The following is a 13455-nucleotide window of genomic DNA, read 5'->3' on the forward strand; positions in this document are numbered from 1 at the left end:
ATCTTGAACAGACTGTTCTGTGTTTGTGTGTGGAAAGGAGGTTTGTCCCTCTGACTTGCCGTACGGCGGAAGTAAGGACACCTAATACCACAAAAACAGCAGAGAAACCTTTTGTTAGACTTTTTCAATTCAATTCAATTCAATTCAATTTTATTTATAGTGTCGAATCATAACAAACGTTATCTCAGGACACTTTACAGAGTAGGTAAAGACCACACTCTATGACTTATTTATGATTTACATAGACCCAACAATTCCTCTGTAGAGTACGGTGGCAACGAAAACCTTCCCTATATCAGACAGGAACGTCAGACAGACCCAGCTCTGTGGAGGACGGACATCTGTCTGCACCGGTTGGGGAGGAAGAAAAGGAGAGAGAGAGAGAGAGAGAAAAGACACACAGATGGACAGAGAGAGACAGACACACTTCCAGAGATGCAAGCAAAGCCTAACAGTAACTATAATAATATTTATAGTAATGTGAATATAACGTATATGTTAAGACAGTTAATACAACAAAATAGTAGAAACAAGCACAGCTAAGGTGACAGAATATGAAAATGATAATAATTATGGTGGCAAACATGATCAATGATGAGTAGTGGCAATAGCAGCTACGATACAGCTACAAATTTTATAGTTTATTAAACTAGTGATAGTATATATGAGTAACAGTGATAATAGCAGCAGGAAGCGTCATGTAGGACCACGGCAGCAGGCACCACCACGATCAGCAGAGACCTGCGAGACGACAAAGCACAAACAGCTCCGGGGAAGAAGCTGAATTAGTTAGCGTTAGTTAGAGTTTCCATATGCAGCCGCCTAAACCATGTGGCTGGACTCCTTCAGTTATCCTCAGGTAAACGTCACCTTTGGACTCTGACGTCATGCCAGCGCCGTGTGTGCATGACAACCACAGCGCCTCCACTGCCAGCGGTCAGCGGCGGTGCACTGTGTGGGCTCGGCACACTTCGGCAAACAATTTTATGGACGCCACGCTGACTTTGACTTCTTTTTTTTTTTTGGTGTTGTCCTTTTTATTTATTTTAAAGTTTAAATGAAGCGGTGATTCCGTTTAAAATGACCCCGAGGAAGCGACACGTCCTGCTGCTGTGGATGCTAGTCTGCTCCGGCACGACAGAAGCCATCGAGCCCATCAGCACCAGCATAGCGGTGGGCATGGCTGCGGCTCTGACCGGCTTCTTAGCCAGCTACCCGAATATCTTCTACTATATCCACGAGTGCTGTCGACCCGAGTGGATTTCTTTCAACAGGACAGGTAACACGGGTGTCCGGCTAACACATTAGCTGCCGTGGTCTCCTCACACTCCCAGCAGTTGTAAGCTAAGTTAGCTAATACTAGCGGAGGGGTTTAACGTTAGCCAACTGTGTGTGTGTATCTGCTACAGTGCAAGTTAGCTTTACAAGTACCTCTATACAAATATAAATGTATATAAAGCCAACACCAATTTAGCATTTATGGAGGACTAAACATGACTTAAGTCTCAGTGAAAAATAAACAAATGTATACAAGAATAAGTAAAGGCATACATAAATGAATAAATAAGACTTAGACTCAGACTTAGACTTCTCTTTATTGATCCCTTTGGGAGGACTCCCGCAAGGATATTGAATTTCAAGCAGCGTACAAAACACAATAAACCCTTAGCTTAATATAGGATGTAAACAATAGACTGTAAACAATAAACCCTTAGCTTAATATAGAATGTAAACAATAGACAGTAAACAATAAACCCTTAGCTTAATATAGAATGTAAACAATAGACTGTAAACAATAAACCCTTAGCTTAATATAGAATGTAAACAATAGACAGTAAACATAAACGCTTAGCTTAATATATAATGTAAACAATAGACAGTAAACAATAAACCCTTAGCTTAATGTAGAATGTAAACAATAGACTGTAAACAATAAATGCATAGCTTAATATAGAATGTAAACAATAGACAGTAAACATAAACGCTTAGCTTAATATAGAATGTAAACAATAGACAAACAATAAACCCTTAGCTTAATATAGAATGTAAACAATAGACAGTAAACAATAAACCCTTAGCTTAATATAGAATGTAAACAATAGACTGTAAACAATAAATGCATAGCTTAATATAGAATGTAAACAATAGACAGTAAACATAAACGCTTAGCTTAATATAGAATGTAAACAATAGACAAACAATAAACCCTTAGCTTAATATAGAATGTAAACAATAGACAGTAAACAATAAACCCTTAGCTTAATATAGAATGTAAACAATAGACAGTAAACAATAAACTCCTAATATATATATAATAAATAAGGCTTAGACTTCTCTTTATTGATCCCTTTGGGAGGACTCCCGCAAGGAAATTTAATCCAGCAGCTTACAAAAAAACACTTCAAATAAGGAGTTATAAAAAATACAGTGTAAGATAAACAATAAACTCCAAGCTAAATATAGAATGTAAACAATGGACAGTAAACAATAAACTCTTAATATATATAAAGTAGAGCTAAATGAACAAATGAATAAATGTATAAATATATAAACAAATGAAATAATTAACAATTGCTGAAATAAATAAATACATTAATAAATAAATGCTGATATACATGATTTTCTCATCTATTCGTGCATTTATTTATTTGTACCTGTATTTGTTTATAAATGTATTTATGCATTTATTATGTATTAGTCCTCGATAAGCATCCCTTTTAAAACTTGTCAAACATTTTTTATTTAACTTTATTTGCATATTTTCAGAAATATATGACAAAGATTTGTAGAACATTTCGGCATCGTACTTGACAAAGAAGAAATTGCATATTGTAATATATAAGATAGTCATTTCTCCTTTCAGAGAAGATTGCAATCTTACATTATTATGACATACCATAAGTAAACTTAGGGAGAGACTACTAGATTACTTAAATACACAATAAAATGAAAGGGCAGACAATAAGACAGTGAATAAATCATAAATAGATGCATACAAAGAACTTCAATTAGACAGTGGGCTATATTATTACTCTTGTCAAACTTGTGTTTTTACGTATCTCTTCTTAAAATTCTTTACTTTCTCGTGTTTTCACCATACAATTGTTTACACACACACACACACACACACACACACACACACACACACACACACACACACACACACACAACAAACAAATACAGAAATAGACAAGGACAGAACAAGGCTAAATTATACACATGGGGGTACCATAACAAATAAAAAGACTAAAGATAAATATGTATGGCTTCACAAATTCCAATAGTTTTCATTGCTTTACTATTTTAAGTCCATGTAATGTTTGCATATCACTTACAAATTGCATTTTATTCATTTATTATTATTTTTTACCGTAAACATTTTTTTTATTGACTAATTTAAACCTGTAGAACATTTCTGATGTTGTGAGCCCCGAGCTCGTCGTGTCTGACGCGTGTTTATGACGTATAAGGAAGTGCCCCGTTGTAAAAGAAGCTAACGTTAGCTAGGTAGTTAGCCCGCTGGTGTAGCGCGGATTCATCGTGGTATTATGGTTGTTTAACGCACAACAGCGACTGCTTTAATGAATCGAGGGGTTCCGACCATGAAACCTACACATTTGTTTTTGTTGCTGCACGTTTTTTCGTCAGCCGCTGTGCTCGTGCACGCGTTTGAGCCCATCACAACAACAGTGGTCCTAGGCATCGGTGCGGCTCTGGGGCGGACCATCTACAACTATTTACACGAAAGTTGCGATGCTAAATGGATCGCTTTCAATGCAACAGGTGAGCCTTTTCAATACACTTCAACGTGACTAAAGGGAAAACAGCTGTGCTAATCATTTACACGGACGTGCGCGCTGACGTTGGAAAGTGAAAGTGCCGTTGCTGAAGTGTTGTTCCCTCTAAAGCTAAACTTAAAATACTGAAATCTCCCTAGCCCTTTCGGTTTTAGGGTGGAGGTGAGCCGTTTCCCCTGAGAAGAAGGCCACTTCACACAGTGGTGGAAAGTAATTGAGTACATAAGTACGATTTTGATGCTTGTATCCCACTTGACTTGTGTATTTCAATGTTATGCAACTTAATATAAGAAGAAGAATTACTTTATTGTGACAGACAATAAAGTTTTTCTTATCTTATCTTATCTTAGGTCTCGAGAGGGACTTGGAAAGGAAGCTGTTTGGACAGCACATTGCGTCACGCATCATCCTGAAAGCTGTGAATGGCTTCATGAGCAACGACAACCCCAAGAAGCCCCTGGTGCTCTCTCTGCATGGATGGACGGGCACAGGGAAGAACTTTGTCAGTCAGCTGATTGCTGAAAACATCTACAGAGAAGGAATGGACAGCAGCTTTGTTCATATTTTCACGTCTGAACTTCACTTCCCACACTCGAGTCAGATCGATACCTACAAGGTATGATCACAAACCTACTTTCGATTGGAACGCGGTGACATTACTCATGTTTTGGCATTTTATAGTAATGTGTTACTGTTTCTCCACAGTCTCAACTACAGCAGTGGATCAAAGGCAATGTCTCCAACTGTGCACACTCCATGTTCATCTTTGATGAGATGGACAAGATGCAGCCTGGCTTGATTGACAGCATAAAGCCTTACCTGGACTACTACGACAAGCTGGATGGAGTTTCTTATCGGAAAGCCATCTTCATCTTCCTCAGGTGAATGGATGAAAGCGTTTTATATGTTTGACCTGTCTTACGTTTCCATTTTAAACGGGTATCAACAGAGAAAACCCAGGCATATACCTGTTTATAGATGCACATTAATAGGATTTACCGAAAATAAATAATCTTAATTTGAATCTGACTTTTGAACAGAGAGTTCTTTTTGCATTTTCTTTCAGTTAAACAGCTAAAGGATATTATATGCAGTGATATTAAATATAATTATAGCACATTCTTGAGATTTGAATGCTCTGGTTAAGTTCTTTATTAATACAGATTAATGTCAAATGAAATCTCTACAGAGCAGTGTCATAGAAAAAACCCTTTTATTTTTAAATGTTCACAGAAAGGCAACCATTTGTATTCAGACGCAAATTCTAAAATTCATGTTTCCGATCTTCCTTTTAGCAATGCCGGAGGGGAGAGCATCATACAGACAGCTTTAGATTTTTGGAAAGCAGGACGAGATCGAGAGGAGATCGAGCTGAAAGATCTGGAAACACTGCTCTCGCTATCAGTGTTCAACAACAAGAAAAGTGAGTGTAAAATGAATTCATACGTTTTCTTTAGTGTCATTCTTATGGAAGCCCGTTTCCACCAATGTGATGTCGTGAAATAACGAGAAGCTTTCTCAAAATAAGTCATTATTGCGATTAACTCATTATATTGGAACGTTTTGCGTTATTTTGAGATACTAAGTCATTGTTTTGAGATACCGCGTATTTCTTTTTGAGATACTAAGACTTATTTTGAGCAGTGGCGATGGCTCTAAGACTGCAAGGGAAGTTCAGCATCCCCTAAAATGTCACCAAAAAAGTGGTGAAATATGTACTGCTATGTGTACATTTAATTGACTAAATACGCGGTAGAAAGCCTTCATCTTTTGTTCAGAATCAACTCCTTGTCACAGGTAACCGGGGCAAATACCTTCTCATTCATCCCAACAGCGCTTTACACAGTTGGACGCTCAGCTTCTACTGACTTCAGTGGTGAAGTGTAGAGCGGGTTAGGGTTAGTTCCACTGCAGCAAAACTAGACGCTCATGGATAAATGCTGGGCTTTGTCCCGCCCATTTGACACTCAGCCTCTCTAGGGGTCCATGAGACAGTGGGATGGCCCAGGCGCTCAGCTTCTGTATGATGATTGGATGAGCTGTCTGAGGCGGAATCCTTTTTTGTGTTCGGCGACTCTTTTCTGTCACTCTGCGACTTCTTTTCCCCCCGTCACAATCACTCACACTCAGAGGCGGTCACTCTTCACAGTAGCCTGGCGCAGCAGCTCCAGCTGGGCCAAGGCCGTTTAAGCAGCCTAGCTCTGCTGGCCATTGAGAGGACACGGGTCAAGTCCCTGGAAAAGACGCCTAGTTGGTACAACAAGGTCACAGATCATTTTCTTGTAAAGGAACGAAGGGTAGGATTTACATATAAATAAACAAACACATTTATGATGTAGGCCAGAAAATGAGCTTCCCCTCCTTGAAAGACCAGCAGGCGTCATTGATTTTGAGATACTGTGTCAATAGTTGTTGATGCTATGGCATTATATATATATAAATACACAATTGAGAAAGTTTCTCATTATGACTTGTAGGATATATTTTTCAAGTTTTTATGTTGTTTTTTTCTTTACTGGCAGAAGTTGGTTTCCATTCATTATCACTCAGACACTGGATTTCCTTGTACTGCTGGAAGTAACGGTCAATCTCTTCCCGTAGGTGGCTTGTGGCATACCAGTTTGATCGACAAGAACCTGGTGGACTTTTTCGTCCCGTTTCTGCCTCTGGAGTACCGACACGTCGTCCAGTGCGCCATGGCCGATATGGAAGCCAGAGGAATTCGGCCAGACGAGAGTGTGGCAGACCAGGTGGCCAGAGATTTGGTCTATTTCCCCAAATCGGAGAGAGTTTTCTCCGTCAAAGGCTGCAAGACGATCGAGAGCAAGCTGGACTACTACACATAATGTCCGCATGTGACGGACGCTGCGCTCAGTCACTATGTGCACTTTTAAAGAAAAAGAAAAAGGCTCTCGGCCAAATGACTAAAGGGAGGAAGTCGAGCTGACTGCGGCAGGATTTCAGCAGGTCTTCTCCCATGTTGTATATCGCTTACACTGAATTCAGAGGCTGTTGAAAGAACGGCAGTTAAATGAGAAAAAAACAAACAAGACTGGAACGCTATCCTTTGTAAGTGATTAAGGGGTTTGATCTCCTCTTTGTGTCACGCCACAGCGAGAGTCTCAAAGGCGGTTTGATTGGCCTGGGGTTGGGGTGTCCTTCTGTCCGTAGAACTACGGCACGTCACTGTTGTGCATTTGTTTGTTTTTTTAACGTGTACTCCATGTATATGGATTACTGGAAACACCCGCCTTAATTCTTTTTAATTTCACAACTCTTTTTTTTTTTTTTTTTTTTTTAATCATCTGAGTTATTTTACACGTGTCCACTGTACAAATGAGTTCAACCGTCAGGGTCGGCGGTGACGGTCACTATTTAAATACAGGAATGCAGAAAACTCATGTGTCATATTCAAATCAACATTGGCAAGATATGTCTGCCACACTGTGCAGCCACACACTTTTACTATCGAATGTGGTTGATATGATTCTGTTCATGTAGGAGTAATAGACACTGTCATTTATATGGATGTCCGTAGTGGAATTTGTCCAGATGTAGTGTTGCCTTACAGTTATGATTTTTATTTACACCATGACTGAGCTGCATTTGGACTCTGTGTAGGAACTCAGGATAATGATCAAGAGACTCAAAATTTTTACCAAAACTTGATTTTCTTTTTAAATTCTGAAAAATGCAGACAGTTCATAATACAAAATTGTGATAATATTGTATATGACACAATGACTTTGGCTCAAAAACAAAGAACATGGTTGTTTATTTTGTCTTTAAACAGGAGGAAGTCATAGTTGTTCCCAAACATCGTAGTGGAAGGAAATGTTCGGTTGGTCTCTCACAATCGCACAGTTCGCCGTCATGTTTTGAAACTACAAAAAAAAGAGTTTTCTATACAGTGTCTCGGTGAGCCTGCAGGGGAAGGATGATTGAAACGGACTGTGAAAGAGCAGCGTTTGCGTAGAGGGATCACCAACACTAGGGAGCTTCTCTGCTGTAAACACACCAGACAAACGAATCACAAATAAAAATCTGAAGTTTTCTTGATGTCACTGTTTCCGATGCATTCTTTAGATCAGGCTGAAGAGCCTTTAACCATCATTTAACGAACAAAGACAGTTGAGAGAAGCTGGCTTTTCAGTCTAGTGTGCACGTGTTTCTATTTGTCTTTCATGTAAAGTACCAAAGTTCCACGTTTCTCTTCCCTTTGGACTCGAATCATTTAGATTTGGCTTTCATCTGTCCACCAAATGATATGGATGACATGAACATGTTGGCCGGAGTATAGGAGTTAGGCAATCATCAAATAGTGCACAAAAGTCTACTGTGTAAAGTGCAACTCTCGGCCCACGTCTCAAATAAAGAAGTGAAGTGAACAGTTGTGACATTGTGTGGCAGTTGCAGACAGGCCATGCCCTCCTGCTGTAGACGGTAGGGTTGCAGTAAAAGTATGAAGCTGAAGTTTATTGTAATATTTATTATAAAAGTAGATCTTGAAACAAAGTTTGAAGCATAAAAATATGCCATTTGTATATTTGTATGTCAGAATAAGTGGGTTATATTCACAAAAACATACATTTGTTCAGGAATATATAGTGCAATGTAGGGCAACATAGTGGTGTGGTGGTTAGCACTGTGGTTAGTACAGCGAGAGGGTTCCTGGTTCAAATCCTGGCTGGGGCCCTTCTGTGTGGAGTTTGTATGTTCTCCCCGTGTCTGCGTGGGTTTTCTCCGGTTTCCTCCCACAGTCCAAAGACGCGCACGTGTTCGGTTCATTGATGACTCTAAAATTGCCCGTAGGTGTGAATGGTTGTCTGTCTCTGTTTGTCTCTATGTGCCCTGTGATAGACTGGCGTCCTGCCCAGGGTGTACCCCGCCTCACACCCGATGTCAGCTTGGATCGGCTCCAGCCCCCGCGACCCCAACAGGGACAAGCGGTTGAAGATGAATGAATGTACAGTGCAAAGTGTAAGTGCACCCCAAATACGCACTAAACATTTAGCCGCTGTTCTGCATTTTGCTCACTACGTAGAAATAGAAAGAATGAGGCCAGTCTGTGGGACTTTCCACACATAAATTGGTTTATCATTAACTTGTCAGTATGCTCACAATCCTAAACGAATATTTAGTTGAGAATCCAGATTTCTGCTCAGCCTGGCCACGGGACAAATCTGCAGTGCATATTTCTGTTTGGTTTTGATCCATCAGTGAGCGATTTATCCTGCTGCCCCAGATGTGCGGTGTTTTTAGAAGCTGCAAACCTATTGTAAGCTGCTTCCTGCCCATTTATCCCTCACACAACATGGGTGTAGTGCACAATGACAGAAGGAGCGAGATGCTTGTTAAAAAAGATTTCTATAAAAAATGAATTCAGTTACAGTAAATGGCTTAATGGGCCACACGGTGCTGTGGTGGTCAGCACTGTCGCCTCACAACAAGGTTCCTGGTTTGAATCCCGGCTGGGGCCCTTCTGTGTGGAGCTTGCATGTTCTCCCCGTGTCTGCGTAGGTTTTCTCTCAACAATCCACAATCCAAAGACGTGCAGGTGTTCGGTTCATTGATGACTCTAAATTGCCCGTAGGTGTGAATGGTTGTCTGTCTCTGTTCGTCTCTATGTGTCCTGTGATAGACTGGCGTCCTGTCCAGGGTGTGCCCCGCCTCACGCCCGATGTCAGCTGGGATCGGCTCCAGCCCCCCCGCAGCCCCAACAGGGACAAGCGGTTAAGATAAATGAATGAATGAATGAAAAAATGGCTTAATCCTGGCTCACTTTGTTAGGATGTCACAATAAGCCTCCTTTTATTAAACATCACTGAACCATTAGAATATCAGCGAGGGTCTGTTACCGTTTTCAGGGACAAACAGCTTAACTGTCCTCTTCTTATAGGGAGGATTTCACAAGTAAGCAAAGAAAAGGACCAAAAATATCTGGTGTCATATCAAGTTTATTTATATAACATTTAACACAGTAATCGCCCCATTTTCTTTGTGTTCCCAAGCGCAGCATCAGCGATCTTCCCGTCAGTCCCGTGATTTGGAGCGTGTCGCGGCTTCGTGTTGTTTGTTGTAATCAACGTTCCTCGTGTAAAGTCAAAGTAACCAGGCACAGTCTGTATAAAAGGTCAAGAGTCTTATACCAGCAGGACGGCGTTAATGCAGCCGTCGTTCTCTGGGTTATTTGTCACCTGGGCGTATTTACCTGGGAAGTAAAAGAAATAATCCAATTACATTATCATATATCACACAGATTTGATGATGTTGCTTTAAAAAGGGCTATAGACACATTACTGCAGAGCATGTAAATGTTTCCACACCAGTCAAATTCAGGCGCTTTTCAATAATTTTAAGATGCATTTTCAAGCTTTTCCAGCTATGGAAAACTATTGGAGCCAGTCTTTTTTTTTTAATTTCGAGAATTTTCAACTTTAGTCTCGACATTTTGACTTTATTCTCAACATACAATTTTTCTCAACATACAATTTTTCAGATTACAAAAAATCCTCCTTGATTTATATACCGGTCCATAATACTGAAAATTCAGCTTTATTCTCCACGTTTTTACTTCATTTAATTTTTATGCCTGGCCCTAATACTCTTCCTTATCCAGCCCCTTACAGCTGTGGTTAATGACATATTTATATACAGACCATACAGTATGCTGATTATTGCCCTTTACATTAAATAAGTTGTTTCAGTTTCAAGCACTTTTCAAACACGGAAGACACCAAGTTAAAATTCAAGTGTTTTCAATGTTTTCCAGCACCTGTAAGAACCCTGATATATGGTTCACTCACCCCAGACAACCTTTCCTCCTTGTGTAACCAAGCCCAGCTCGCTGACATTGACCTCTACGACTGTTCCTTTTGTGATGACTCCCAGAGAGGTGTAGAGGGGTGAGGAGGGGTTCTTCTTCACTCCGAGGATGGGGAGACAGAACGTGGCCTTCAGCTCTGGATGTGTGACGTGAGCCTTCTTGAAGCGCAAACCCTAAAGTAGAATAACGAGAGGAAGGTCCTTTTAGGAGGCGGGCACTTGATTCAAAACTGAAACTGAAAAATGAAAGCAGCATGCATGTGAAGAAACAATACTGCACATTGGTTCAAGAATGTAACAAGCCATTACACTGCAGTCTTACCATGGGTCTGATGAAACGCTCGTATTTGGGAGGTTTACGTGTGAAGCCGTCGCCGACAAAGCAAACTTTGGTGACCATTCTCTTCCACGCTTTCTTTTGTCTCTTTCCAGTTTTGATGACTTTAAGCACTTCGGTCTCTCCCTGGGCACGCACCTTTGGCAGGGGTACCTCCCATTTGCCCTGCACAAAACATTACACGTGATTATAGAGAGCAGTTATATTATTTACACATCTATATCACTACCAAACGTATATGTTTTACATAATAGCAGATTTAATGTGATACTTACGGCCTTCTCTTTCCTCTTCTGTTTGATCATGTTGGAGAGGACCTTAGCGCGGGACTGTCCCTCTCTGTCCAGCAGGTAGGCTGGCACTGCTCCCTCTGGGGTCTTATCATCATTCTTCTGCTTGGTCTTCCTCTGTTCATGCATTTTGATGCTGCAAAGTTAAAAGTTAAAATTATTTAGCTGTTCACTGGTCAAAGTTTTATGGTTTGTTTGCCAGTGCTTCTGTCCAAACTCACGTCTTCTTCATCTGGATCTTCTCGGCATGTCTCTGTTTGTGGTACAGTTTGGCCTTCAGCCCAATCAGCTTCCTGGCTTTGTGGGACCGCTCATGGGCCTCACGGCTCTCCTTCTTCCTTTTCTTTTCATGGTGGTCCAGGCGGTAGCCATGCCGCTTACGGTGCAACTCAATGTGCTCGTTCTGGGGCTACAAATGGAGGGAGGGGGGAGATCATACAATTCAAATATTATTGTGAAGTATAATAAATGCACAGGATTGGTTTAGAACAGAAATCGAATGACTTAAGTACATGGCTATGCATATAATAAAGAATAGCTAGTGTTGACTAATATGACCCAACAGCGGTGGTGGAAGTTTGAGAAACTGACATCCAGCGAAATGTTCAAAATTTTGCATTTGACTTCCAGGATTAAACAGATCTTATGTAACAAACATGACTCCAACTGTGGCCCTTGCCGTTGCAATCAATTTTAAAAGGCTTTCATTATTTAAATGGCCACATTTCCATAAACTAAAATCTATCTAGAGGTAAATTAGTAGATAAATTGTCATTTTTAGTCCCCTTGTGACAATTTTTCTACTTGTGACATTCTGTGTTATGTAAATAATGTTGCCTTCACATGTCAGGCTGATCAAAAATGAAAATAATTGGTAATTGCAGCGTAAATCTAACGTATCGTTTATCCGCCAGCAAATCAGAACAGCACAGAAACAATGCAGCTATGTTATTACTTTAGTTTCATGACCAAGTTCATTGAGAATGTACAATTAAATGCAATGACACCTATTCATCATCAATGAGATCTGCACTGGATCAAACGTAATTAACATGGAATTGTTGGGTCTATGTTTATCATAGAGTGTGGTCTTTACCTAGTTTGAAAAGTGTCCTGAGATAGCTTCTGTTATGATTTGGCACAATAAATAAAATTTAATTGAACATTCACACAGCTGACTTTGATGCACCGCTGAGACACCTAACATATGGATGATCAACAACAAGGTAACTTAAAAAAAAAAAAGAACTTAAATGGTCATACACATAATATTTCAAGAGCATTTCTGTCGGTGGGAGTCAAATGGATTTAATATTATGAACACCAGAGCGGAGCAGGACGTCACCCTGCCACATGTGAACTAAAGCTAATGCTAGCACATAAAGCTAACCTGTTAAAACGCCTGATAAAAGTCATATAATGCAGTTAAAAAACTATCGCGCTCTTACCATTTTGTGTTTAAGGTGTTAACTATTACTGCGAATACGTCCCAGGTGGTAAAAGTTGGCAAAGACGCAGAGTATTTGATGTTTCGTGCTTGAGGCTGGGGTCGTTTCGATGTTGTTTTCCCCGATGCCGATACTTAGAGGAAGTACGTCACTCTGACGTAAGGAGTTGTCCGTTGCTTTAAAGTGAACGACTTCGCCTTGACGAAAGCTCACCGCGACACCGAAGCGTGTTAAAGATAAAAAACACGATTTTAAAAATGTAAAATTGTAGACACACAGCTTTATATTTATGTTAAAGTTTATTACAATATTTAATATCGACGGAACCGATTTTTTGGCACGGATATTGAAGCAACATTTGTTTCTAGGGATGTATTTTGGAGCCGTACCCATCGAATGAAAGCGTGACATTTGACAGCATATGCTGTTCTGTAGGGCATTTAGGCTTATATTAATAAAGTGTGTTTTTCTGCTGGTTATAGGTTTAAGTGCCTCCCTTTTTAATTGTTATGGTGCCTTCACAAGCAGGCTGACATTGTCTTCTTCTGCATGCAGTGTTGCTCCACAATGGTTCCCCCAACGCTCAGACTGGTACTGAGGTAAAAGCTTGGGATATAAACAGCCATTAGAAAGATGTGTGCTAGAGCCTGACGGACATTAAACAGGATGATTTCGGTAAGATATAATTTCCCCAGCTACTTGCTCGTCAGTGGTAAATGATGTTAATATGTTGTTGTCATTCACAGGGAAGGTTAGTG

At 40.2% G+C, this 13455-nt stretch overlaps 2 protein-coding genes across 3 annotated transcripts; one reads left to right on the forward strand and one right to left on the reverse strand.

Annotated features, from left to right (window-relative positions):
- The first annotated feature begins 958 nt into the window (after positions 1–958).
- Positions 959–7829, forward strand: LOC310958753 (torsin-1A-like). 2 transcript variants are annotated; one of them, XM_083929844.1, is made up of 5 exons: positions 959–1279; positions 4148–4413; positions 4503–4678; positions 5093–5220; positions 6399–7829. In XM_083929844.1, exons 1-5 carry the CDS (start codon positions 1081–1083, stop codon positions 6641–6643), a joined length of 1014 nt encoding a protein of 337 aa, XP_083785970.1. In that variant the 5' UTR covers positions 959–1080; the 3' UTR covers positions 6644–7829. The 2 variants fall into 2 exon arrangements, with proteins under 2 accessions (XP_083785970.1, XP_083785969.1); XM_083929843.1 differs by lacking the exon at positions 959–1279 and adding an exon at positions 3508–3783.
- A 1907-nt stretch (positions 7830–9736) lies between these two features.
- On the reverse strand, positions 9737–12836 carry nsa2 (NSA2 ribosome biogenesis homolog). The gene is made up of 6 exons (XM_083930358.1): positions 12698–12836; positions 11471–11658; positions 11235–11385; positions 10945–11124; positions 10604–10796; positions 9737–10008 (listed from the first exon to the last, which is right to left on the reverse strand). The coding sequence occupies exons 1-6, from the start codon at positions 12698–12700 to the stop codon at positions 9941–9943; spliced, it is 783 nt and encodes a 260-aa protein (XP_083786484.1). The 5' UTR covers positions 12701–12836; the 3' UTR covers positions 9737–9940.
- Between the last annotated feature and the right edge of the window lie 619 nt (positions 12837–13455).

The sequence above is a fragment of the Echiichthys vipera genome, assembly GCF_963691815.1.
Source record: "Echiichthys vipera genome assembly, chromosome: 16".
NCBI classification, from domain to species: domain Eukaryota; kingdom Metazoa; phylum Chordata; class Actinopteri; order Perciformes; family Trachinidae; genus Echiichthys; species Echiichthys vipera.